General features: G+C 44.9%; 1 protein-coding gene across 4 annotated transcripts in view; it reads left to right on the top strand.

Moving 5' to 3' along the window:
• The window catches only part of PHKA1 (phosphorylase kinase regulatory subunit alpha 1), a 70,877-nt gene that overhangs the window by 27,072 nt on the left and 16,102 nt on the right, over window positions 1–27,703 (top strand). For 3 of the 4 annotated variants that reach the window (XM_066580940.1, XM_066580938.1, XM_066580939.1), the window contains exons 14-27: window positions 1,871–1,949; window positions 3,636–3,770; window positions 4,301–4,410; window positions 5,951–6,095; window positions 7,876–7,954; window positions 8,879–9,057; window positions 10,546–10,716; window positions 11,788–11,882; window positions 14,226–14,365; window positions 14,457–14,613; window positions 15,118–15,197; window positions 16,962–17,040; window positions 20,828–20,957; window positions 21,669–21,770. In XM_066580940.1, the coding sequence (XP_066437037.1) occupies window positions 1,871–1,949; window positions 3,636–3,770; window positions 4,301–4,410; window positions 5,951–6,095; window positions 7,876–7,954; window positions 8,879–9,057; window positions 10,546–10,716; window positions 11,788–11,882; window positions 14,226–14,365; window positions 14,457–14,613; window positions 15,118–15,197; window positions 16,962–17,040; window positions 20,828–20,957; window positions 21,669–21,770 (1,681 nt within the window). The remainder of the gene's footprint in view (window positions 1–1,870; window positions 1,950–3,635; window positions 3,771–4,300; window positions 4,411–5,950; window positions 6,096–7,875; window positions 7,955–8,878; window positions 9,058–10,545; window positions 10,717–11,787; window positions 11,883–14,225; window positions 14,366–14,456; window positions 14,614–15,117; window positions 15,198–16,961; window positions 17,041–20,827; window positions 20,958–21,668; window positions 21,771–27,703) is intronic. The other variant, XM_066580941.1, reaches the window with a different exon arrangement.

Genomic DNA, 27,703 nt, shown 5'->3' with positions numbered 1-27,703 from the left:
ACAATGACCCAGAGACAGGAAAACAAAACTCTTCAGAGCAGAACTTAAGAAATGAGACCTGGGTTAGAAATAACCATAAGAACAAAACTAGACTGACAACCCTAATTTAGACTAGGAATAAGGTAGTAGAAGCATAAAAAGACTGGATTTAAATGCACATGGCTTAGGCTATAACCAGCCACTCGCTGCAGAAGCATGAGCTGTAGCGGTTTGGACAGCTGACACACTAATGTACCAGCTGTGAGACAGTTGCATTGTAGCTGCAACAACAAACTAGTAGAGAGGAGAATAGGAAATCGCAGGAGCAAGTCTAGGAAAGGTCGGTTAGATGTAAAAAGATTCTAGACATGAAGAAAGGAAGTGTTGTAGAAGTAGTATAAAATATTTGGAAGCAATGTGATGACTAGATTAAAAGGCTCTTTTGTTACTTAAAGGAACTATAACACAAGGAAAATTGTACCAATTAATTAAAACCAGATAAATTTCCATTTTCTAATGTTTTCATTTTCTGATTTGAGAAGTTCGTATTCTGTTATCTATACATGACCATGGGGGCTGCCATCTTTCCTGAGCTACATTTACCAGCACTTAGGGGATCTAGAGATGCTTTACAGCAGCCTCATGTGCCATTCACATAGTGGACAGGAGCTGACCCATTGACTTGTATGGGAGACTGCTCTAGATATGTTCTGTGACAAGCGCAGAGGTCATTCTGCAGGGGGGGAGAGTAGAAGGTCACAGCCTATCACCTAATGTGAATGATGGATCCTGTGTTATCTGCATATAGGTGTTTACACTGAAAGGTAATCCTACCTATTATGTTAGTGAGGTGACTGCAGCAAAGTTTTCTCTACAGAACAGGAAGTATCTGCTTATTGTTAGACTCTGGTTCATGTGAGAAATGCAGGATTTTTTTTTTTATATGGATTATGACCAAAAGTGTATTTAATTTTTAAAATAATAGTTATTTAAACATATTTTCAACACATAAATGTGATATATAGCATAAATCAATTTCTGATGACACATTTCCCTTTTAAGAGAGTTTTATAGCCTAGTATTAGCCAAATGGACTCCTGTCAGTAAAAGTTTTTAGAATATCCGAATTCTGTTGCTGTGTACTTCTGCCATTGAAATGAATGGGGTTACTGTGCTTGCTGTAAGTGATCATTTTGCATAAAATACTAATGGGCACTAATGCCCATTAGCAGCTTATTAGCTTCATTTGCATGTAAATGAGGCTCCTTTCGCTATATGCAGATAACAGTGGGTGGTCTGTTATCTTCATACAACTCCATTGTTCTCCTGGGGGGCAGCAGCTGAAAACTATGTTATCAGAGCACCCATGGAGAATCACAGCGTGCGATCCCTACTATCAGCTGGCCAGCCGAACAATGGTTTTTATGCTGAACTAAAAATCATCGTTCAGCCGAAAAGCTAACGATAGCATTTACACGCAACAATTCTTGCTCAAAAGACATAGTTTGAATGAATTTTGAGCGATAATCGTTGTAGGTAAATGGGCCTTTACAAAGCTTAACCTTTCAATTCATTGGCAATGCAAGTTAACAGGGCTTCACCGCCATCTTTGGTCATGCAATCACCATGTAGTCCTGCCATTGAGTGCCCATGCAAGCGCAGCTTTCTCTCTTCTCCCAAAGGTCAGAGCCCCACTGATCAAACTTTTATGGAATCTACAAAAAGTCCTGAAAAGTGATGTGTGTGTTGCCCCTGCCACATATTTGTCTTGTTTCATGTACTTCTTCGTATAGTGGCAATGTTTCTGTAACAGCAACTTTTTCTCAAACTTTTTTTACCCGATTTACTAAATTTTTCCTACTCTTTGTACTGCACACCTTTCTATACACAGGGTTTCCTGGCTCCGGGAGAAATTGATCCCCTCAACAGAAGGTTTTCTACTGTTCCCAAACCAGATGTGGTTGTGCAAGGTTAGTTAATTGGATGACAGAAATATGTAACTGTTTATGCATGTAAATTTTGTTATTTAGCAGACCGATATTGACATATTTGTGTAATAGACAGTTAATAACATAATAGCATGTGCTCTGGCGCAATGGCCGACGCTTCTGTACACAACTGCAGTACAGAAAAAAAATGAGACCCGGACGGGTAAGCAGGGTCTTCTGCCGCGGGCCGGGTCGGATTCTGCTGCGGGCTCTCGCATGCGGAATTCGATCCACCTGTGGACATGAGGCCTATAATAAGTGAATCTCTGGGGAGGGTGCGGGCTCTATTGCTGCATGTTCCGTTCCATGTCAACACTAGGCATGCCGAACCACACCAGTTTATACTCCCAGCACTCTAGCCGAATATTGGCAAAAAAGCTTGTATAAAAAAGCTTTAGGACCCAATTATCGTTGCAATCTCTGTGGCAAAGTATCACTTAGTTTAACTTAGTACATATTTCTGCCAGACGCATTGCCAAGCTATCTCAGCTTCTTCATCAGTGCTTTATTTACATATAATGCTTGCATAGATGTTTTGCAATGGGAGAAAAACTATTGGCTACTAAAAGGCCATATTCTCATGATTATACGTTAAAAAAAAACGTATTTTTATCTAGTATGTCAATTAGACATGCCGTTAAATCGTGATTGGGGGCCTGTGTTCTAGGGAATGCTGCTGAGAATGGTGATTCTCTAAGTAAATGGAAGTTTAAATTTGTTTTCTGGGTTGAATTTAAAATTGGTCGAAGGGGAAAAATTGGCATAAAATAAAAGCTTTACTTGCTTATTAAACCCCCTGCAGCTCCAGCACCGTCGATCTTTGGTCACCCTGCTGTAGTGGTGATATTTGATATAAGTGACGACAGCCTTTCACAGGCGGGACGACATGCAGCTAACCGACTGCACGAGTGCCGGTGTCACCGCTAGGTTGTAAGTGCTCGTGTAGAGCATTTAGACACGCAGATCCATACTTATGAAAGCAATACGGATTTGTAGTGTAAATTACAGTTTTCATAATTAGGAATCTTTTGTATGCAATCTGATAGTCTCCTGGGAAGAGAATACAAAGGGGGGGAGGGGGGTAACAAGGCCAGGAAATTATCAACTATAAGGACATGGAGGAGGGATATGGAATCAGAGCAACAATACACCCAGTGTGCCCTTAAGTAATACAGCTCAGATTGTGATATTTAAGGTCCATTTACACGCAAAGATAATCATTCAAAAGATGTCCATTAGCAGCTTGTCACCTTCATTTGCGTGTAAATTATCCTCCAGGACCTGTATACAGAGAACAGCAGGTAGCAGGTGATCTTGTCATCTGCTTACTGTAAAACATATAGTCACATGTATTATATGGAATTATGGCAAATGGATATAAAAGCTATGAATTAAAGCAATGGGGGGGAAGGAGGGGGGTTGGGTAAACACCTAATCAGCACCATGACCCAAGTCATCTGTTGACTGAAGAATTCAAACTCGTTCACACCTTGTATAACCTTTTCCTCAATCAATGCAATATATTTCATAATTTTAAAAAATATCACTATTTACATCCCAGCCTTGGGGTTAACGGTCTGTCTACCTTCTAGTGTGTTACCCTATTTTTGCAAGCTATAACTTTGATAGAAAGCATGCATCACTTATTTGAACTTTACCTTTTTACAGTTTGCATCCTAGCAGAGACTGAAGAAATCAAAGAAATGCTTGAAAAGCATGGTATTGAGGTGCAGACGGTGGCTGGAGTGAGCCCCATCAGGGTGCAGCCAGCTAGGATTCTGAGTCACATCTATGCCCGGCTCGGTGAGTTTGTGTTTTTTTTTTCCTGCTATTGATGACCGACTGGGGAGACCACCTCTCTTACCCACTGATCAACTGATTCTTAGTGCTTTTGTCACTGGAGTCTGTGTGGAAGTTGAATGCACTGATCACTTTGCAGTGGCCCCTGTTAGTTTTGCATGTGCAACTCCCATTGAATTCAATGGGAGCCGTTGTGCAGTACCATCCCAGGCCGCTGTGCAGTGGTCAGTGCATTCCGCTTCCTGTGCTGACTGTGGGAATCAGCTGATCAGTGAGGATCCGAGTGGTGGGTCCCCACCAATCATTTATTGATGACCTGTTGGTAATCATTGGCAAAAATAAAAGAAATTTTAAAAGTCCCTTTAATACCCTTTTTTAAATGTATTTTAAGATTGTATGAATTATACAACATACATTAGTAACAAAATTGGAAAAGGCCCTAGGGCATAGCATACCTTTTTATTTTTGCTGTATGTGAATGAGTCCTGAGTTTGCAAGTTGTATTTCATGTACTTTTTTTTTTTTTAATGCAGGGCGCAACAAAAAGATGAAACTGACTGGAAGGCCCTACAGGAATATGGGTGTACTGGGTACCTCCAAACTGTATACCATACGCCAGAACATATTTGCTTTCACTCCACAGGTATTTAAATAGAAAACACCCAGGCTACATTCTATTAGTTATCAATGCAGAAATAGAGGTGTTAGTGCAAATCCAACATGTCGTATGGCAGTTCCCTTGCAATTGTTATGTACGGCTAAAGGAGGAAAGCGCAAAAGCGTAATTTGTTATAATTGTGAAGGAGAGGACCATACAAGAGGGAACCAATTTTTTTGTGCAAATATAAATCCATTTACTATACGGTATGCTTCTGGGTTCCAAATTCAGTATATTCTATAGGATGAGCTCGGAAATAACTGATCAACCACAAACCTGACAGGATGTGATCAAAAGTTATCTATTTATTGATTGACAGGCATCAGTTTTTATAGAGGCACATGCCTCAATTACAGTAATTCAAATTTATTATAATTTTTTACCATTGGTCGATTTAAAATTATAAACACAAATCTGAATATGCAAGATAAAGAATTTAACATCTAAAATTTCAAGCAAGCGCAATAGTCATACATGATTAGCTTCTGAGGACACAAAAATACAGTAATGGTAAACCATAAGTTGTTTACAGAGAAAGGGGAGAACAAGCCGCTACGGCCGAGTCATTCAATCTAGGACCGTGGATTTTTCTAATCAGAGGTTCCTTTTTTATTCTTCAATACATTTGAGCAAATCTTGTTAAAGGAAAAGTACAGAACATTGACACAGACTGTATCATACTAAGTGGAAGGAGCATACTATAAAATGGATAGGGAAAAATGCAGCCATATTCATTTCACTAACACAGTTAATTACAAAGGGTTCACTTAAGCCGCATGGACATGGAAGAGCCGGATTCTGCATGCCACATGGAATCTGGCCCTGACCATGGTGGGTGACCTTGCGTGTACCAGTTGTCCTTTTCGCTGGCGTCCCCGTGGACATGTCTCGCCATCTGACATGCACAGTACAGATTTTTTTTTCTTGCTTTTCCCGGATGAGCTGCGGGTCAGACTGCTTCTGTTGACTTAAATGGAAGCCATCCATGTGGGAACTGCAGGAAAATGGAGCACGCTTCGATTTTTCTTCCGCGAGCGGAAACCGCAGTTGGTTTCCACTCATGTACATGAAAAAGTGTTTTTCCATAGCATGCTATGGAAGGTTATTGCTGTGGAACCCGGAAGCGGACGCCCACTCCGGATTCCACATCAAAAATCCACCTGTGTACATGAGGTCTAACTTTTACTTGCAACTAAATATCTAAGTTAAGATTTATAAACAGTTTCACTAAAGTAATATAAAAAATACATATAAAAGTAAGTGAACTCTTCCACTGAACCTGTTCATTGCCCTTTAGCAACCTGTACCAAATGTTTCCTGTAGCTGCAAAGATTTATACAGTGTTGAGGGAGTATTTTGGACTATTCCTCCTTGCAGATGTGTTTCCATTCATCAGTATTTCTAGGGTGCCTTTTCAGGCCATACCACAGCATCTCAATAGGGTTAAAGTCAGGACTTTGCCATTTATCAAAGACTTTGTATTTATTTTACATAACATGGAAATTGACATGGTTGTGTTCTGTAGTTCATAGATCAGCAGCAATTTTATCTCGCTTTGGATAATCGAATGATTGTGGAGATGTTGCGTACTGACTTATCCTACCTGTGTAGTCGCTGGAGAATGACTGGAAGACCTACCATCAGTTTTCCAGTTTCACACACTATGCTTGGTAATGGTTTCATTTTTACCACATTCTTGGTAGGGAATTGTATTACAGATACTGAGATTTATCTTCTGCGACTAGGAGGCAGGCACGAAGTAAAAGCAGAGCAAACTAATCCTACCAGCTATACCCCCTTCTGCATCCACTAAACTAAATTGGTTTTAGATTGGTGTGCATAGGAAGCAGGTCTTACGGATCCTGGAGTTGTTAGAGGGATTCAGTCACTCTGTGAACCCCAAAAAGTCTAACACCCTACTGAGCAGGGACATCAGGGCTGCTCTAACTCCCTTGTTGATTCCCTACCTCCAGAAGCCAAGGTGGCACAAAGAAAGCACTAACTTTTCTGTGACCCACCAGCAAAGATCCTTTCTCTCAAATTCCCTGGGCTTCCCTTCCCCACCAAAGGGAGGTGAGCATGCTGGACATCAAGGTCAGGGCATATGGCTTTTCCCCCTCCAGGGAAGAGAAGTTTCCATAGTCGTGACCCAACTCTCCCCACCCATCCTTTCCTCCATAGTCCCTCTCCTCCCTCAAGCCCCTTCCTTACCCCCATGATTTGCGCTGCCCCACGGTCCAATCTGGCGCTGTCACGATCTTAGGTGGTAATGGAACCAGGCGCTGCTACCTGCTTAGGGAAGGTCCCCTTCATTCGATAGGCAGCCTTATCTTGGTTGTGTTGCGTTCCCCGGGAGTTTCAATGGATTGGTCCCTGTGGTCTTTTCCAGGGGTTCTGGCCACATGACGAAGATTTGCGGCTAGAGTGATTGGACTCTGCTGTGGGGGTGGGGGAGGGGGGAGTACAGTGTTAGTCAGTAGAGCAAAATGAATCGGATTTGGATGGGGGTTACAGCCGGTGTGTTATCTCTCCTTCAGCACTGCGAATAAGGAAAATGGAACAATACCTCTGCAGCGCCACCTATTGCATGGCATCCTTCCACTAAATCAATGTACTCTTTGTAAAAAAAAAAAATCATGGTCTGTAAAACGATGATTGGGAATAGCGTCCCTTCTGGGTGCTCTCCTTGGGGAGAGATGAAGCCATCCCCCGACCCACTCACCTCCCAGGTGTCTCCACACACCCCCTGGGTGCTCTCCTTAAGGACACCTCTCTTTACTTCTTCAGACCTTTTACATTCTCCACTGATGCAAGAACCCCGCTCTGAGGTTTATTCCATTCTTTAGGGTATCAAAAGTGGCCATAAATGTATACTCCCAAATTCTTCTGTGATGCTGCGACTTGAAGTTGCCCTGCAGTATGATAACTCTCCTGTGTGTATACATGTGAATAGTTTGATGATGGAGCTGGGTGTTCAGCATAACCCACAAGAGTAGGACTATTTATTTATTCCAGTGCAACCAGCTTTAAAGCAGTGCTATTGTATAATGGCAACAAACTGATCGCTGCCTTTTGGCTTATGCAGTGGACACGAGGGAAACCTATCAAAGTATGGCTTTGATACTGGAGTCAATCAGATATAAAGATCTTGAGTGGCAGCAATGCTGTGATCTAAAAGGTGGCGCACTGCTTACAAGTTTACATTTTTTTACATTCGCACCTTGATTTCTTTCTGGAAAATTTGGGTGCCTTCAGTGATGAACAGGGTGAACGCTTTCACCAAGATATTCTGGTTACGCCCCCCCCCCCCCCTCACACACACACACACCATTGATCAGCAAGTTATCTCTTCTCCTGTGTGAAGACTACCAGCAGAGGATGACTTGCTGTGGTGGAAATACCCCTTTTTAAATATGTTTAATCACGCCTTTCTCTGCTTGTCACATGCAGATGCATCCGGCACAGATCTGGATCCAGCTGTACTTGCTACTCTCAGGAAACTCCAGGATGGATACTTCGGTGGAGCCAGGTGTGATTAGCTTTTTCTGATTGATTTATTTCAATATACCACAGTTTGCGTTCTGTAGTATGCACAGAATTAAATCTTAACCCCTTCCCGCTTCATGACATAAAGGTACGTCATGGAGTGGCAGGGTATGTATGAAGAGAGGTTGTGGGGCAACCTCTCTTCATGCAGTGTGGATGTCAGCTGTTTATTACAGCTGATACCCGCGGGCAATAGCCGCTATCGGCCGTTCGGCAGATTGTGGCTATTAACCCTTTAAATGCCGTTGTCAATTCTGACAGCGGCATTTAAATCCCCCAAACTATGTTCGGGGGTCCTGTACGCCAACACCCCCCCCCCCCCCCCCCCCCGCCCGCAGTGAGATCGGGGAGCCTTGCAGGTGTCATGGCAGCCGGGGGCCTTCTGAAAGGCCCAAGGGCTGCCTTAGCAGGCTGCCTATCAAGCCATCCCCGTGGGGTGGCTTGATAGACTGCCTGTTAAATGGCAGTATGAAAAAAAATAGTGGTACAGTAAAAAAAAAAACTATACAAGTTTGGTATCGTAGTAATCGTACTGACCCATAGAATAAAGTTATCATGTCGCTTTTGTTGCAATTTGTGCGCTGTAGAAACAAGACGCACTGAAACATGGCGGAATGTTGTGTTTTTTTTTCATTTTACTCCATTGTATGGTACTTTAAATAACACCATTGAAAAATACAACTCGTCCTGCAAAAAACAAGCCCTCATACAGCGACGTCTATGGATAAATAAAGGAGTTACAATTTTTTTGAAGGGGGGAGGAAAAAATGGAAAAGGAAAAAGGGGCCGCGTCATTAAGGGGTTAATATTGGAGTAGGTTATAGCAGTCCTACAATGGTAATATATTTACAATAATTGGAGTATTCATCTGTGGAAATTTAATTTCCTTTTTAATTGTTCATTCCAGAATTCAGACTGGACGCTTGTCAGACTTTCTTACTACATCGTGCTGCAAACACCTTAGCTTCATGGACTCTGGTGTGGAGGGTAAGCGGTGCACCTGGGGGAGTGGCGGCCTCGGGGGCCGGTCAATCATCGTGCAGGAGCTGGAAACTCCCCTGCATGTCGCTCCATCAGCCGATGATGGTAAGAGAGGTGGAGAGAAGCGCACGGGAGAAAGATTGGCTAAAAGGAGGGCTGATGAAAACATGGAAATACTGAAACTAAATTCTAGCAAGAGTCTGGTGTTTTTCTTTATTCTGCTCATGCTTGCTTTAGTAAACCACTAGCTGCATTACCTGCATGACTCCCTGGCTGCAGCTTAAAAGCAGCACTTCAAGACTGCGGGTGCTTTGTCCAGTGTCTTGTGATTTTAGTGCAACTACATTTGTGCAGTTATTAAATGACATGGTTCAGTGGTGGAGAAGGGTTATATCTTGGAGATACGCTCCATCTTAGTGGATTCCAAAGTACTGCCATGTTCCTTAACCCCTTGAGTGGCACGCCCGGAAAATTTCCGGGACGAGCTCCACTGCTCATAGCAACATAGCCCGGAAGATTTCCGGGCTATGTATCACTATGGGAGCTGCAGAGCACAATGCCACAAGCTGTGACAGTGTGCTCTGCCTGCACAGTCCCACAGAGAACAAAGCAAGGGCTTTGAAAAACCAGCAGAAGATATTGCCGATATGTCGGCAATCTCCTGCTTTGTTTAAAGGTTGCCATAGAGACCATCGGCTTGTCAGAAGCAAGCCGATGGTCTCTGTGGCAGGGAGAGCTTGGTGCTTGGCTGTCAGAGGACAGCTAGGTACCTGCTCTTACAGCAGAGATCAGAGAAAACCTCCGATCTCTGCTGTGTTAACCCTTTACATGCTGCAGTCTATGTGACTGCAGCATGTAAAGGGCTGTCACTGCAGCATGTAAAGGGCTGTCACCATCGGACCCCCGGAATGTGATCAGGGATCCTGATGGGTCCCTGTGGAAGTCCCCTAAAGGGATTAAAAAAAAATAAAAAATTTTTAAAGTTAAAAAATTATAAAAAAAATTATAAAAACACTTGTCTCCCTTTACTTTGTAAAAAAATCAAAAATACAATCACACATGTGGTATTCATGCGTCGTAATGACCCAGAGAAGGAAGTTAATGCATTATTTAACCCCTTAATGACATGGCCCCCTTTTTTTTCTTTTTTCCTCCCCCCTGTTTAAAAAATCACAACTTGTCCCGCAAAAAACAAGCCCTTATATGGCCATGTCAATGGAAAAATGAAAAAGTTATGGCTCTTAAGACGCAACTGCAAAATTAGTTGAAATTCAATGATTAGACTATTTTAAAAAACCTGCCCTGGTGGGCACGACAGGGTGGTAGGAAACCCGCCACTCAAGGGGTTAAAGAAGGAGAGGAGTTTGATTATTTAGGAACCGAAGTTCTCAGTAATGCAAGAATTTGAAAGAAAAGCTCAAACTTGTAACTGGCTGGAATACATTGCATGACATTAGCATAGCTTGGTACCTTTTGGTGTTGTGTCGCTTCTTCTAACTCCATATTGTCGAACTGCTGCTTTTTGGTAATTTTTTGTTTTTAGGATTTATTAACGTTGGCATTTTTTCATGCAAGTTTCTGTACTCTTTGCAGAAGACTCTGAGGATGAAGTAGCTCAGTATCTTAGCCATCTCTTGAGCACCACTCCTCCTCGACCAACACCTGCCACACAGAGGGTAGGATTGCATCGATTTCGTGCGGCGATTCATAGCACGCGAGATCTTATATCCCTTCGCACGAAAGCCAGGAGTCTTAATGTGCAGAGTGAGATATTTTTTTTTCATATCTCTTGCTTATATTTGATATATCTTGCCTTTTATGAGATTGCTTATGCAGAATTGTTTTATATATGAAGTTAGTTATGTTTCCAGTGAACTACTTGAAAATTTTCAGCATTTTTATCCTTCTAATTATTTTTTTTCGTTTAATGTATTTGTTCTTTGATTTAATGCATTGTCACGCCTTAGTTCGTTTAAGAAGCAGCTGAGCATTTTATTCCCAGATATGTAAGCACAATACATTTATGATCAATGGCCCAAATATTTCCTGTATTAAAGGGCCACACCGGTGAAAACTTTTTATTTATTTATTTATTTATTTTTTTCTTCATCATCCCTGCACCCTTTACCTGATTGCCTGTCACACTCTGGGCGTCTTGTTTTGTATATTGTAGTCACTTCCATGCAGTCTCCTGTCTGATACTTATCAGACACGGATGGCACATGGACGTGATAAATTGCACATTTATAACAAAAATGTATGCAGCTCGCACATACACTGTGAAGTTGGTCTACTTTTCACGGACCAAAATTGCCCTCACCTGTGTGAATGAGCCCTTTAGTGGTTTTTCCTGTCCAGGAAAATACCATTTCTGTGCGCCACTTTTTAAAAAATCATTATCCTGTAGAAGCTCTATCCTTCAGTATATTTGAAGACTCTTCTTGCACCCAACCCTGGGCAAGGTTGTCGTACAGGGCTGTGGATTGTGATTTTATTTATTTTTTGACCCATATCAGTCCACACCGGCTTGAGAAAGGCCTCAACCTGATGTGGAAACTCCTTGCCCTGATTGTTGCAATACACTTACTGCCTTGCCAGGTAAGTGCATCCCTGCACACAATCACTACTCTCTGAAGTCCCTGCACATGGAGCGATCATCTTTTGCTTTAGGTTGTGATGCTCCGGTGTCTTTTACATAATTCTGTTCCATAAAATTGCTTTTTAAGGTTTGAATCCATTGAGTAAGTTTTTTTCAAAACTTACTGAAACTTTCTTTCACTATCTATTATTATAATTATTATATTTACCCTTTTTTTTTTTTTACACCCCTTCTAGATGTACAGATGTACCTGCCTACCAAGTTGTTTCAGGCTACACAGCCATCCTTTGATTTGCTAAATACTTCACCCCAAAAGTGGCAAACTAGCAAGGTAACGGTCATTTAAACGGAGTTAAAAGTCCTCATGTTTCCTGGCAAATGAGTGATGTAAGGGGGAAGTGTGGGGGGAGAGTAATAAGTGAATGCTAAGATCTCACAGAAAATAAGGCAAAAACTACATATTAATGAAAAAATAGAACTTCATTTGAAGTCTGATGAACCTGCAGCAGTGAGCAGTCAGTCTGACTAATGAGGAGCAGCTAGAAAACAAAGGAGCTGCTGGATATTTGAGGAGTCTCTTGCTAGCAGCAGAAGAGATGCGAGGAAGGTAAATCCTGTCGCAGCTTCTCGCCCACTCTCTCCTCGGTTTGTCTCTGCTGGTTCTGTGTATTATGTAGTGAGAGGCTCAGATTAACCCTTTACAAGCAGCTATGTCGTGTTCTAGCTGGGCAGGGTGATACAAAGGGAAATCATACAGAATATTGTTATTTTGATCAGCCACGTCATAAAAAGTTCAGGCTCCTGCCTGGAGGTGAGGGAATTTTTCGTCCAATTTGCTTATTCAATGCCCGTTAATATCAACTGACAAATTTAGTCATTGGGTTTGTGATTTTTTTGCTTTTGGTGAATTTCCGAGAAAAATAGGTGGATCTATTCTTCCATTCATATTTGGTATGGACCTGCAAATTGATAAAATGGTGGAACAGGTAAATTTATTAGTCGGTTTTTTTTTTGTTTTTTTTTGTTCTCACAACAGATGGGTCCTCTTTTATTTAAAAAAAAAAAAAAGTCTGTTCACCACCTCTGACCAGCAGGACACATTTTATACCTTAACTGCTACGACCCTACTGATTGCTCCATGGTTTTCTTTGTTCGCTCCTTCTTACCCCTGTTTGCTTGCAGTGGCTCCCATTACTTCCAAAGCCAGATTCTAGTCAGTTGTTCAGGGGGTAAGTCTCCACCCTCCCGTGTCAGTTAAGTGTGAAGTCATCCATTGACCCAATTGACTAGTATTGGGCTCCAAAAGTAACGAGAAATTTTAGTTAAACAGGAAGAGGGGCGGGAGCTGAAATAAAAAATGAAGAATCGGCTGGGATGCAGCTGTACAAATATGCAGCCCTTTCAGCTTGTTGGACGACCTGAAACGTCTTTTTTTATGATTCAATCATTTTTATAAACGTTTTCAAGCAATTTCTATCAGCATTACAAAGTAATGTATTGAGCTGGGGAAAATTTACATTACAAACATAGTTAGAACCCATTTCTGGCATTCCTTAAGATATCTGGTTTTCCCCACGTTTCCACTTGACTCATCCACGATCTTAACTAAAAGTAAAGACAAAAAAGAAAACCCAACGAAATCCAACAACAAGGAGGGAAGACAAACCTGGAGGGGTGGAGGGAGGCGAGGGAAAAGAGAGGAAAAGAGGGGGGGGGGGGGGGTGAGGGTAGGGGGGAGGATAGGAGATACGACCTTGCTCACATGATGCAGCAAACTCACTAGGGGTCTAGTCGACCTTTTTCGAGCCACACGTTAAAGGGGTCTGAAGCCCTCATAGCTATCCAGGGACTCCATAGTTCGCTGGCATTGATCCGTTCCCGACCAACCTCAGAGCTCTCCTCCTCGCATCTCATGAGTAAGTCTAGTGAAACGTCCTTTTTTAAAGATGAACCGTCTGTAACTGCGACTCCTGAAAACGTGAAACTGACTCCAGTTAAAAAGAAAAAAAGTCGTCTTGTGGCAGAAGCAAAAGAAAAGTACAAAGTCTGCTTTATTTCGTCCATAGCCATGTTGTGCAAAAATGTATATCCTATTTATGTTGAATACATCTGAATCTTTTATAAGGCCTCAAGTCCATGTCACGCGTTGATTAGCGCAGCGGAAGACCTACAAGTCAGTGCGGAAATTACTTGTAAATGTTTGCCAATGCTTTTTTTTCCCTTATCTTCTTTTCTTTACCGCCACTGACACGCATATACACTGTAGATGGTCCACGCAGGAGAAAAAATCGCAAGTCCAAAGTGACTGCCTTCCCCCTCCTTCCCATCTCCCTGCTTTGGTCTCCAAGCAACTAGAGCGGTATCTGCCTGCAAATCCGCAATGGATCCATAATTGCATCTCGGATCCCTCACATCCACAGGGATCAATGGAGCCCATCCGCATGGAATCCATGCTAAAATGAAGCATGCTGCAATTTGTTTTCCGCGCGCGGAATCCTCAAATCACATCTGCATGTGTTAATTGAGTTGTGGACGCCCATGCTTTCCTATGGGCGGCTTGAACTGGGAATCTTTTGTACGGGTGCTGCAAATCAAATCTGCCCGTGGACATTGGGCCTAATCCTAAGATTTAGTTGCTTTGTACATCTTTTCTAAGCGTTGTTTCCATTCTCAGGTTCTGGCCAGCCATACGGAGATGCAACTTCCTCAGGATTCCTCTGGGCAGACAGATTTTGCTGCTCTGGTGGATGTCTTACGGGATACGGATAACGTCCAGGAGCAAGCAGACATCCTTTACGTCTTGTATACCATGAAGTGAGTTTTTATGTACACGCTCACATTTTCAATGTCTCAAATCACACTTTGTATGCAAGTCCTCATTGTGTTTTACTTTTATTCTTGATAGAGGATTAGATTGGGACACCCAGATCTATGGACAGCCTGGTGTGACTGTGAAAGATCTTCTGGTAGACCTGTATGTGAAAGTTGGAGCTACGCGGCAATGGGCTCTGATACGTTGTATTTCAGGCATTCTGAAGAAGAAGGTAGAAGCTCTGGATGAGGTATGTATAGAATCCCCCTTTCCTGTAAACCGACCAGAATACACATGGCATTGGCTTCAGTGAAAAGTTTTACTTAGGTTTCCCTCGTGCCTCTATTGCCACATCTCTTCAGGTTCTGTTGAATGCTACGGCCATGTAGTAATACATACGGTGCCTAGTTTTCCACACACAATTTTGAAATTGGCATTGTAGAAAAAAAATGACATGCCAATTCCTGATACGGTTTCTGCTTTGGTGGCTGCATGCGGACCTGTTCCATTAATTGGCACCAAATCCACTAGATTCCAGCTTGCATAGTATTGTAGATAGACACATGCCCATCAAAGAGGTTTTATGGAGAAAAACACAATTAATGACCTATCCTCAGGAGACCTGAGCAGAAGCCCCTACATCATTACTTCTAATTTATTTATTTTCTATAATCCTCTATTCTTTGTACTAAACTTGTTACGTTTGATTACCCCGTCTTTCTCGCTGCTTGTAACGCTGTCTTGTCTTCCATAGGCCTGCACAGAGCTTCTGTCTCATCAGAAACAGCTCACAGTGGGGCTGCCGCCTGAACCTCGGGAGAAGACTATTACTGCGTACGTTCTTTGGCCTGTAATTATAGGGCTTGTCTGAGATATAGATTTACTTTTTCTCTAAATGTAGGAAATGTTCTACATTGAAAATAAAAGCTGGTTTTCATCTTCCAGTGCCATAGCTCCAGTCCTATCCACTGGGCTTTGTTTATATGGTGAGCCTGTATACCCGTAAAAAGATAGTAGATAATCAGCAGCACAATCCAAGCACCTCAGCTGCTGGGCAACGATGAAAAGTCCCACAGGACCAGAACCCATGGACCCAATGTACAAACCATAAAGTGACTGTGACGGCATCTAGGGTGTACATTGAGCTTGTATACCTATATGACGGCTACTGCCCAGTCACTGGTCTCAGCAGTGTACGGCTGCAACGATTACTTGTGTAATTACGGGTATAGCTTATTCTTTCATTTTTTTTCCTACATTTGGAAAACAAATGATGTATTTAGGACAAACCCTTTTAATCTTTATTGTGATTTTCCTTTTTTTTTTTCTAGTGATATGGAAAACAGTTGGCGCACTATGCAGATTTTTTTCTGATATTCTCTTTCAAACATTGCAATTTTTCACGGGCGGGTCGGATCCCGTGTGGGGAATCCTGCACAGAATCCAGCCCTGCCCGCGGCCAATGAACCTGATTTCTCCGCATTATTTCGGCAGCAGCTGTGTGGGTCTCTTCTATGTTCGCTGCACTGCGCATGGTCCTCACGGCTCGCCGTGAGACATGCAAGGTGCAGTTTCTTTTTTTTTTTTTTTTTTTTTATTTGCTTTCCCGCGGATCTGCGGAATGTCTACAGTGTCAGCTGTGCGGGACCCACAGTGAAATGGAGCATGCTGCAATTTGTTTTCCGGACCAAAAGGTCCGCAAAACAAATCCGCATGCTTTAATTCTAGTGCGGGCACCCCCATGCTTCCCTCTGGGCGGCTTGATCTGCAGATCTCCCGGGCAGGTGCCTCGCAGGGGTTCCGCAAATCAAACCCGCCCCTGGACATGAGGCCTGAAGGCCAGAAGTGTGATTGGCAGAAGAGAGTAGCCAAAAAGGGATTATGATTAGTTCAAATGGAAGTTTGGTTTCTAATTCTAACTATTGTCTTAAGTGTTACCAAGAAAAAAGATTACAGCACAGACCCCCATTTTGCCATCGCCTGCGCTGTTGGTTTAAAATGGACTGGAAATTGTCATAGAACTTCACCTTTTAAATGAAGGAATAAAATCCACACCATTTGGTGCAAAGTTGCTTCAGGGAATCTGCAATGTGTGAACATACCTTTTAAAAAAGACAAATTGCAATTGTGTGTTGTTTTGTTTTGGTTTTTTTTCTTTTTTTTTACCTGTAATTGCTTCCTGACAATAATTCTACAGTCAGGAGGCTGAGCTGTAGAACTGTGTGGTCATCGGGAACTGTGACGGGGGTCTTTGCCTCCCCCTCTCCATAAGAGCTTGTGTGGTAGTGTCCATCACACAGGAATTATGCTGTCTGAAAATTGACTAATTTTGAGAGCACAAATAGCAAAGTTATCTTAACTACTCAGAATTGAGATCACATGACCTCTTGAAAGACCAGGAGAGTTTCAGATAGAATAGCTAAACAAGGTAATACTAGTCCACTTATATTTCTTGGTGGGCTTGATATATAATGAATGAGAAAAATCTTGTTGCAATGTCTCTTGTGTAGCCATGAATTACTGAAGGTTAAACCTGGGTTGTTGCTAACGGCTCATGAAAGTCTTATTTTAAATGATGTTTCCATCGTTCTCTTTCAGGCCGCTCCCATATGACAAGCTCATTTGTTTGATTGAAGAGGCTAGTGAGCAGAATATGAGTATATCTATCCTCACACAGGTAAATAAACCCATGCATATTCGGAGAACATTGTATAAGTCTCACATGATTATGTATAATAGTTGCTATGAAGTTCTTTCTTCCAGTTATGTATTAAATGTTTGAGAATCTACAGTGCAACTGGTATCCAAACTCACCTGAGCACTGCGCCTCTTCGGCTGTCTTAGTTGTCTGTCTGATTCTCTCAGCAGCTGAAGGTGGATACATAGACTTCTATAGACATCTATCTTCAGCTGCCGAGAGGCGCCAGCAGGCGACGAAAACGGCAGAAGGGGCACAGAGCTCAGGTGAGTGCTGCAGGCCATGCATTTGAGCGACCAGCGAGGCTGTGAACACTCACCCAAGTCCATCCGCAGTACAGATGAAGAACAGGTATCCTCAGGCGCCGATGCGATCAGGTTCTGATTCCGCTGCGGGCTCCCGCATGCGGAACTCAGCTCTGCTGTGTGCAAGCAGCCCTAATCTATCCTAGTCTTTGTATAGCAGCACATCATGGGAATTGAGCAGCCATACAAGGGATCGATCAAGGAAGAGGGGCTTCTTCTAACACACTTTTGCCAAAGGCTGAATGTGTCCAGCCAGCAGTGCTTTATGATTATGGAGGATATTCACCACGTAGCAGATCTTTTCAAGAGAAGATATGGAAATGAAAAAATACCAGGCTAGCATCTAGAAGGACTTTGATTTATATATTTGTTAAACAATCATAATAAAATGTATCCGCACATAAGTTTATCCTCCGCAGTGTACATACTTCAAAGCTGTAAGGCCTCTTGATTACAGCATGGTGGGCTAAACTTCACAGATCCATTAAAAACACCTGCGGACCAAATAAAATGTTACATTGTTATAATACCAACAGACTACAAAAGATTCTGTGGTAATCATGTCACACATTTTATACAGTTGTATCTACCTACGTATCATTTCAACAAGGTACAACTTCTATTGATGTACACTTAAGGTCTCATGTCCACGGGCATAATTGACTTGCGGAATCCTTGTGGGTCACCCACGCAGATGATCCACAGTTCAACATGTCCATAGACTAGCATTGGGCATCCGCAGGCATATAAATACCTGCAGATTTCCGTTTTTCCCAGCATGCGGATCACATGCGGGAGAAAAAACGCAACATGCTCCATTTTTCTGCGGCTCCTGCAGAGACTGCTTCCATTGAAATAGAATCCGTCTGGTCCACGGCACGCCAGTAGCTGTCACTGTGGACATGCCGCGGGAAAGCAGGAGATTTTTTTTAAAAATTTAAAAACTGCGTATGGCACCCCGGCCGGCATGCCGAGTGCGTCCACTGTGCAGAAGAAAGATCCGTCCAGACTAGAGATGAGCGAACGTACTCGGATAAGCACTACTCGTCCGAGTAATGTGCCTTATCCGAGTACCGCTGTACTCGTGCTGAAAGATTCGGGACGCGCTGCGGAGCGGGGAGCTGCAGGGGAGAGCGGGGAGGAACGGAGGGGAGATCTTTCTCTCCTTCCCGCCCGCCCGCTCTGCCCCGCTCCCCGCTGCGACTCACCTGTCAGCAGCGGAGCGCCCCGAATCTTTCAGCACGAGTACAGCGGTACTCGGATAAGGCACATTACTCGGACGAGTAGTGCTTATCCGAGTACGTTCGCTCATCTCTAGTCCAGACGGATGAGACCTGCGCCGCGTCCAGATAGGTGAGTAAGTGTCGTGTGTTTTGGGTTTTTTTTCTCATGTCTGCGGACAGGGCGGGAATCAGCTGTGGGATTCCACACTCAGAATCCGTGCATGCCCGTGGACAGGAGGCCTTTCAGAAGTTAAACTGTGTTGAAATGGTACGTAGGTAGATAGAATTGTATAATGATTCTCACAGAATATTGTGTAGTTTGTTGGTGTATCATAATTATTTATTTAGTCCGCGGGGGTTTTGATGGATCTCTGATGCTTTTGCCCATCATACTGTGATCAAGAAGCCTTAGAGCTTTGAAATGCGTATGCTGCAGGGGCATAAAGTTATGTGCGGATACATTATGAGTTTTCAATGAATATTTAAATAAAGGAGAAAACTTCTTTTAGAAGCTGGCCTGGTATTTTTTTCATTTCTGGATTATTTGCACAGCAGGATCTTGCTTTTGAAAGACTCTGGTTACTGGTTTACTATTCCGCAGCGGTGGGCACTTAATATATTTTCCTGTGAACACAAGAGAGAATATAGCTTGATTCTACCCACATGAGGGTCAAAAAGTGAGCCTGAAAACTTGGAGACCTGTAACTTTTAAGCCTCAAATAAGCATAAAATAGTTAAAGGTTTTCTAAGAGACGCTATTCTGGAATATGTCAGTGAAAATAACCTTCATCCCAGCATGGATTTATGAGGGATCGTTACTTTAGAACTTACCTCCCCAAAAAGCAGGTCAGATTAGTTTTAGACTGGACCCTGAGTAAATCTTTAGATGTAACGTATCTAGGCTTTTCAAGGGCGTTTGATACTGTGCCACATAAAAGGTTGGTACATAAAATGAGAATGTTGGAATTGGGAGGAAAATGTGTGTAGTTGTGTCTTAAAAACTGGCGCTGTGATAGTAGACAGAGGGTGGTTGGTAATAGTAGAGACTCAGATTGGGTAGTGGTTACAAATGGAGTACCATAAGGGATGGTTTTTACTGTTTCTAAATGACCTTGTAGACCGCTCAGAGTAAAATTTTCGGTATTTACTGATGATCTGCTCTGTTAGAGAATTAATCTATAATGTCAGAGGGATTTGGGGAAGTTGTAGGCTTAGGCAGAGAAATGGCAAATTTTAAATATTTCATGTGAATAAATGTTAGATTATGCACTTGGGCCAAGGACACAAAATGTATAATTATATACTAAATAGTTAAACTGAAAAATTTGGAAATTTTGATGTACAGTAAACTTTACTTTAGTGTCCTGGACCAGGCAGCTGCAAAGAATGCAAATAAAATGGGAGGTGTCGAAAAAGACATGTGACAAAGAACAGGTTTTGGCTTCTGAACAAGTCACTAGTCAGACCATGCATGGAATACTGTGTTCAATTTTAGACACCTGTGTATAAGCAGGAGAAAGACGAACTAGAACAGATAAAGGGAGAAAAGTACAGTCTTATTGGGCTATTTTTTTTTAACTTATTTTATGTCCCTGTAGGTGGCTGGAACCTTTAATCTCATGACCAGTCAGGTAGTACACTGCAGTACTTGTGTACTGCAGTGTATTATCACTTATCATAGCAATCCTAGGACGTGAAAGACCCGGATTCCATTGACTGTCATTGGTTGCCATGGCAACCCATCGGCCCTCTGCGATTTCATGGTGAAGAGCATATGACTTAAGAGGAAGTGCTCACCCTCTGTTAATCTTGTATATGCCGCAATCAACATTGATTGTGGCATGTAGGGGGTTAAAAGTAGGGATCCGTTTTCTCACTGATCCCCCGCTGTTAAAGCTGGAGGCTGGCTGTCAGCCATAGCCAGCTCCCGCTGCGGATGGCGCAAGCACAGCATCTGATCCTGCTTTATCTACATGCTGTAAATATGCCTTAATTTGTGTCAGCGCTCCACTTCTCATGACGTACATGTACGTCATATGGCACTAAGGCATTAATGGAACAGGTGGATTCTACTAACAAAGGATTATTCAGGTTGGTAAACCTATATAGTTTAGTTACAGCTAGTGAATTTAATCATTGGTAGCTAATTGTCTTTTTTGTTCTAACTGGTTAGAAACTATAACACATGACGCGCTGCCGTAGGACGTCCGCTAATGATATATATTCTTTTTTCCGCAGGAAATCATGGTGTATCTGGCCATGTACATGAGGACACAACCTTTTTTGTTTGCCGAGATGTTCCGACTAAGAATCGGTCTCATCATCCAGGTGATGGCAACAGAACTTTCCCAATCTCTACGATGTTCAGGTAAAAAAAAAAAGAGAGAGAGAAATGGTAAAGGATTCCAAAAACTTTTTGTTTCTGTACTCCATGATTGGGTTAATGTGTGTGTGTGTGTGTGTGTCCGTGTGTGTGTGTGTGTCCGTGTGTGTGTCCGTGTCCGTGTGTGTCCGTCCGGCCGGCCGGCCCAAACGTGCTTATTTCAATCCGTGCGGTAGTTGCAAACTAATGGGTGATGTCTCAGAAGCCCAACAAGAAGCCTAAAATAATACAAGACTTCACACAGCAATGATGCTAAGAACAAAAAATGGAAAAATTGGTTGCATGCCGAAGACCAAAATGAGCGTCTTGACCTACAAACTGCGTCCATCAGGTTGTTTTGTGGTGACGGGAAGAACAGCAATGCATTTAGCATTCTTCTTTCTGCCAAAGCTGATGGAATTTGTGGCAGCGGCTACAAATGAACCCTACAATGCGAATGTGGAGGGAGGCTTATATCCTAACAGTATCTGTAGGTGTCTGAGACTAGCCGTTTTGAGTTTGCGAGAAGGTTACTGTAATGTTTGTTTCTTTATGGGTTTGCTTACCGAATTCAGAAAAATCTTTGCCGTTCGCTCCCTACTGTCTCGCATATCTCCGATTGTAAGAACTTCCAATAACTTTGTGTCCTAGCTAGATGTAAAATATATATATACATACATACAATGCTGAATCATTTTGTGTCTCTTCATCATGCAGCGGAAGAAGCCACAGAAAGCCTCATGAGCCTCAGTCCATCTGACATGAAGAATCTTTTGCACCACATCCTGAGTGGCAAAGAGTTTGGTGTGGAAAGAAGTGGTATGAGCTGTTTATTTATGGGATTGTTGTAAATTTATACATTTATTAATCTATAAGATTTCTTTAAGTACGGGAATTAGTTTTTCTTGAGCATTTCTAAGAACTTCTTCCCAAAACTTCAAGTAGCAGTTCGTGGCAAAGCTTTATTTGCAATGAGTTTTAGGACAGTTTGTGTACAGTGCCATGAAATTTTTTTCGCGCTATAGAAAATTTTAAAATAAAAATTCAGTGTTTTTATACTTCTTGAGACGTTGGGTTAAGAGAAAAAGACTGATGGCGGTAAAAAAAAAAAAAAGAAAAATCGTTCTGTAAGGATTCCCCACAAACATTTTTGTTCATCTATGGTAGAGGTCCTATAAAAAAAACATTGTTTTTGCAGTCTAATTCAGTTACCGTTAACCTTTTTAACCCTTTCCAATCCACTGTCTGACCTCTGAAGACATTATGATGTAAGGCTGTACAGCTCTGATGTTGGAAGACGCCCGTCGGGGTTCTCTTACTGTATATTGCCAGCCTATCTGCTGTCAGAGCCTATCCAACGACACGTACCTCATGCAGTACTGGCTCTAGCCAGCAGATAGCGCCGTTGTATAACGGCAGAAAGACTAAGCCCCCTAGAAAAACCAGGATACAAATTGGATTGGAAGAGGGTTAAAAGAAATGTCACCGGTATTTATTTTTTTAAGCAAAGTAGTGAAATATATTCCGTTTTTCCCCTCGTCATCCTGACAGCATACACATGGAGGATGTCCACTGGACCCCTGTTGGGACAGGAAGCGGAAAAACATACAAAAGGCACCTCCCGCCACCAGCTCACCAGTGTCTTCCTGTCCCTACAGGACAGTCCAAGCGGAAGCCTCCAGGTGTATGCTGGAGGCAGGAAAAAAGAAGAAAAATTCCTATGCAGCCTGTCCGCCCGTGGGGGGACGACTCTCTGGTCGGGCTGGCAGAGCTTGCGCGGGTGAGACCCTACGTGGGGACCCTCACCCGCAGGATCCCAAAGACCAGCACCTCGTTCCCTGCGGGGAACCCTTCCCTAGCGCGCTGCCCAGTGGGGTTGTCGCACTGGGAAGATACAGCCCGTACCTGCAGGGCTTGGAAGCCGCCTCCGGACATCAGGCACCCGCTCTGGACGTCGGGCCCGGGACCCTGGCTTCCAGAGATCCTCTGTCGGCGGAGCGGCTGAGCAGGTATGCCAGCGAGGGGGGGGGAAGAGCGCGCGGCGCGGGCGACGGCTGCGCTCGATCCGACATCCCCGGACATCTATGCGCCCTCCTCAGAGCCCGACGCAGAGTGTATCCCCCGGGTCCGGCGCGGCGGCATGACGTCAGCACGGCCGCGTCACGGGGGGGGCGGGGCCTCGAGGGAAAAGGCGCCAAATTTGAAAATCAAAAAAAAAAAAAAAGAGAAAAGGAGAAAGCAGGATTCCCCACATGTCTTCGGTCAGCACCTAAGTAAAGATGTCGGCCAGAGAGGACACGGAGAGCAGCCCGCTGCTGAGTAAACCTCCGGGGGCTCACACCAGGGGTAAGGAAGGGTCAGGTGCTGGAAAACCCCCCCCTTTTTTTTTCTGCTGTCTCCGTCTCTTAGGACAGAGAAGCACAAAAGGGCAGAGAGGCCAAGAAGCGCGTGCGCAAGTGCCCAGTCTGCCTGCGGCGACTGGACGAGGGACACACCAAACCCTTATGCGCAGCCTGCACAGAGAAGGTGGTCCGTGAGGAAGGCCCCTCGGGCATATCGGACATCCGAGCTATGATCCGCGAGGAGATCGAGGCCTCTCTCTCGTCTCTTTCCGTTCCGCCCCCCACGAAAAGGGTAAGGCGGTCACGGATAGAAGAATCCGACTCGGAGGAAGGGTTCTTAGAAGATTCCCCCTCAGAATCCATACCACCCATGGAAGAAACGAGGAAGTACTTCTTCGCATCGGCGGATCTGGGGCAGCTACTAACAGCGGTCCGTCACACCATGCAGGTGGAGGAACAGACGCCGCAGCAGCCATCCCTCCAGGATACCCTGTTCCGGGGACTCATACCTCAGCCCAAACCATCATTCCCGGTCAATGATATCCTAAAACAGCTTATCTTGACCGAGTGGAAACAGGCAGAACACAAGTTTTTCCTGTCTAAGGAGTTTAGAGAGCGTATGGTCTTCACCCCGGAAGACATTGAGTTCTTGGACACCGTCCCGAAGGTGGATTTGGCGGTCGCCAGGGTCTCGAAGAAGGCTGCCCTCCCCTTTGAGGACATCTCCCAGTTGCGGGACCCACTGGATTCACGAGTGGATTCGGCAATGAAGAAGGCCTGGGAGTCGGCGGCCCTCACCATGAAGACCAACATTACGGCCACGTCGGTAGCAAGATCCATGACGGTCTGGCTAGACCAACTCCAGGCCCTGGTCTCGCAAAGGGGTTCGAGGGAAGATATCTCCAACTGCCTTCCCCTCCTCCAACAGGCCACCGGCTTCCTGGCGGACGCCTCGATGGAGTCAGTAAGGTTCGGGGCCCGGTCGGCGGCACTTTCGAACACAGCCCGGAGGGCCGTCTGGGTTAAAAGCCTGGACAGGGGACAATGCCTCAAAAAACAGGCTTTGCTCTTTGCCCTTCCAGGGACATCGCATCTTCGGACCTTCCCTGGATACACTCCTGGAGAAGGCCTCAGACAAAAGTCAGGGGCTACCAGTAGAGAGACCCGTCAAGCGGCCTTCCTCCTCCTACCCTCCTCCCTTTGTCCCCCCGAGAACATACAGGGGGAAGGGGAAAACCGGACGCAGGTCTTACCCCAAAGGCGGAAAGGGTGAGAATCCGCCCATCGGGATCCGGCAGGTGGGGGGCAGACTTAGGGGGTTCGCCAATAGATGGAGCGAAATAACCTCCAATCCCTGGGCCCTTCGCCTGGTCTCAGAGGGCTATAGAATTGAGCTTTCCGCCCCCCCTCCCCGGAGGTTCGTGGTTACCCCCTGCCAGTCACCCGCGTCAGCCCGGGCCCTCCAGTCGGGGGTACGGGACCTGCTATCCCTGGGGGCCATTATCCCGGTTCCCGTAGAAGAACGGTTCAAAGGCTGCTACTCCCCCTTGTTTCTTATTAAGAAGCCTAACGGGACCTACAGAGTTATAATCAACCTGAAATACCTGAATAAATCTATAACATACCGAAGATTTAAAATGGAATCAGTAAGATCAGCGATCCCCCTAATCACACCAGATAGCGTCATGGCCACGGTGGACTTAAAAGACGCCTATTATCATATTCCCATACACTCAGGCTCCCAACAGTTTCTTCGATTCGCCCTGGTGATAGAAGGGTCAGTCTCGCATTACCAATTCGCATGCCTGCCGTTCGGGATTTCTTCCGCACCTCGGGTATTCTCCAAACTAGTATTGGAGATGGTAGCAGCACTAAGGACGGACAAAGTACTAATTGTCCCATACCTCGACGATTTCCTGCTTATAGCAGGATCACCCTCGGAACTCCAGCACCGGGTCAACCTCACCCTCCACCTGTTCGAGTCGCTAGGTTGGATCATTAACTTCGACAAATCCAATCTTCAACCCGAACAAAGGAAAAAGTTCCTAGGGGTTATCCTGGACTCACACCACCAGTGCTCTTCCCTCCCGCTAGAAAAGCAAAAAACGATCCAAGACGAAAGCCGGGCACTTTCGTTAGCCTCCCAAGTTTCCCTTAGGAGAGGCATGAGGGTCCTCGGTCTCATGACAGCCTGTATTGGAGTAGTCCCGTGGGCCCAGTTACATGGTAGAACTCTCCAGGACTTTATCCTGAGCAACTGGGACAAATCTCCAGCTTCCCTGGATCAGGAAATCACCCTCACTCACAAAGTAAGGTCCTCCTTGGGGTGGTGGACGTCTATCTCCAACCTCGCCAGGTCCACAAGTTGGGACCCGGCATCCCCAGTATCCATCTTCACTGACGCGAGCGCAACTGGCTGGGGGGCCCACTTAGGCTGTCGCTATGTCCAGGGGGTCTGGAACCAGAAAGAGGCCACTCAATCCTCCAATTACAAGGAGCTTTGCGCGGTCTGGAGGGCCATCCGTGACCTCGAGACAGAGATCGGGGGTAGACCCATTAAGATATTTTCGGATAACATAACAACTGTGTCCCTCATTCGCTACCAGGGATCCACGCGGAACCCCCGACTACAAGACCTGGCGGCGAAAGTGCTCGGGTGGATAGAGCAGCGGATGCCTTCCGTTTCAGCGTTCCACGTAAGGGGCCCAGAGAACGCCATGGCAGACTACCTCAGCCGCAGGAGGATAGACCCTGGGGAGTGGGCACTACATCCAGAGGCATTCCAATTGATTACAGAAAGATGGGGGACTCCAAAGGTGGATTTGTTTGCCTCTCGGGAGAACAACAAGTGTCCCCGGTTCTTTTCCAGGGGGGCAGACGGGGGCTCCCTGGGAATAGACGCACTATCCCAAGCATGGGAATGGGACCTGACATACGCCTTCCCACCTATCCCCCTGATCCCTCGGGTTCTAAAGAAGATCCAGGGGTCCCCGGGCTCCGTTATCCTGGTGGCCCCGTTCTGGCCCAAGAGACCTTGGTTCCCGCTCCTGGCCGCTCTATCAACACAGGAGCCCCTACATCTGCCGTGGAGAGACGACCTCCTACAACAGGGTCCCCTGATTTGCCCAAAAGCCCGACAGTTCAGACTAGCGGCCTGGAAGCTGTGCGGGTAAAATACCTGAACCAGGGCCTATCAGGGAGGGTGACCACCACCTTATGTGAGAGTCTCAAAGAGTCCACCAGGAACATATACACCAGGGTGTGGGACACCTTCTCTAGGTGGTTGGGGCACAGTATTCACGACCTCCAACAACCAGACATTAATAAGATTCTAGAGTTCCTTCAGGATGGACTGGACATGGGCCTAAAACCTGGTACCCTTAAGGTCCAGGTGGCCGCCCTAGGAGCCTTCTTTGACTTCCCGTTAGCCGACCATAGGCTAGTCAAAAAATACCTTAAAGGAGCAGTTAGACTTCACCCCTTTATAAGAAGAACCATGCCCCCATGGGACCTGAATCTTGTTTTACAGGCCCTTTGCACACACCCCTTCGAGCCCCTGGAAGAACTCTCAGTTAAGACCCTCTCATATAAGGTTGCCTTCCTAGTGGCCATTACATCCGCCAGGCGGATCGGGGAAATCCAAGCCCTCTCTATAAAAACCCCATATATGACCATCTTCCCGGACAAGATAGAGTTTAGGCCCGACCCCTTCTTTCAACCGAAAGTCCTCACGGACTTTCACAGAGAGCAAAGAATAGTACTTCCCTCCTTCTGCCAGGAACCCCGGAACACTACGGAACAGAGGTTCCATAACCTAGACGTGAGACGAGCAGTTCTGAAGTACTTAGAGGTCTCACATACCTTTAGGAAATCTAATAACCTCTTCATTCAATTTCAGGGTCCACGCAGAGGAGGGGCCGCTACTAAGGACTCCCTAGCGCGGTGGGTCAGGAGGGCCGTAGAAGAGGCATACAGATCCCAAGGGATCCCACTCCCGGGCGAAGTTAGAGCCCATTCTACTAGGGCGGTCGCCTGTTCCTGGGCGGAGAGAGCCCAGGCGACAACCGACCAGATTTGCAGAGCCGCCACATGGTCAAGCACCCATACCTTTGTAAAACACTATCGTCTGGACGTGGGGGCCAGCCGGGACACGGCCTTTGGGCGGAAAGTTCTGCAAGCAGTGGTCCCTCCCTAAAGCCCTTGATTGTTGGTATTCCTCCATGTGTATGCTGTCAGGATGACGAGGGGAAGACAGGAATTAGGTTTACCTGTTAATTCCTTTTCTGGAGTCATCCTGACAGCATAGGGGCTTTTCCCTCCCCTTCAGTTATCCTTCTCTACGTGAAGTATCGTATTGTACTATGGTTTCGGTATTAAAAATGAGTGATTAAGCAAAGCCGGGTCACTGTA

This window comes from Eleutherodactylus coqui, chromosome 10 (genome assembly GCF_035609145.1).
Source record: "Eleutherodactylus coqui strain aEleCoq1 chromosome 10, aEleCoq1.hap1, whole genome shotgun sequence".
Taxonomy (NCBI): Eukaryota; Metazoa; Chordata; class Amphibia; order Anura; family Eleutherodactylidae; genus Eleutherodactylus; species Eleutherodactylus coqui.
This window is presented reverse-complemented; position numbering and strand designations above follow the sequence as displayed.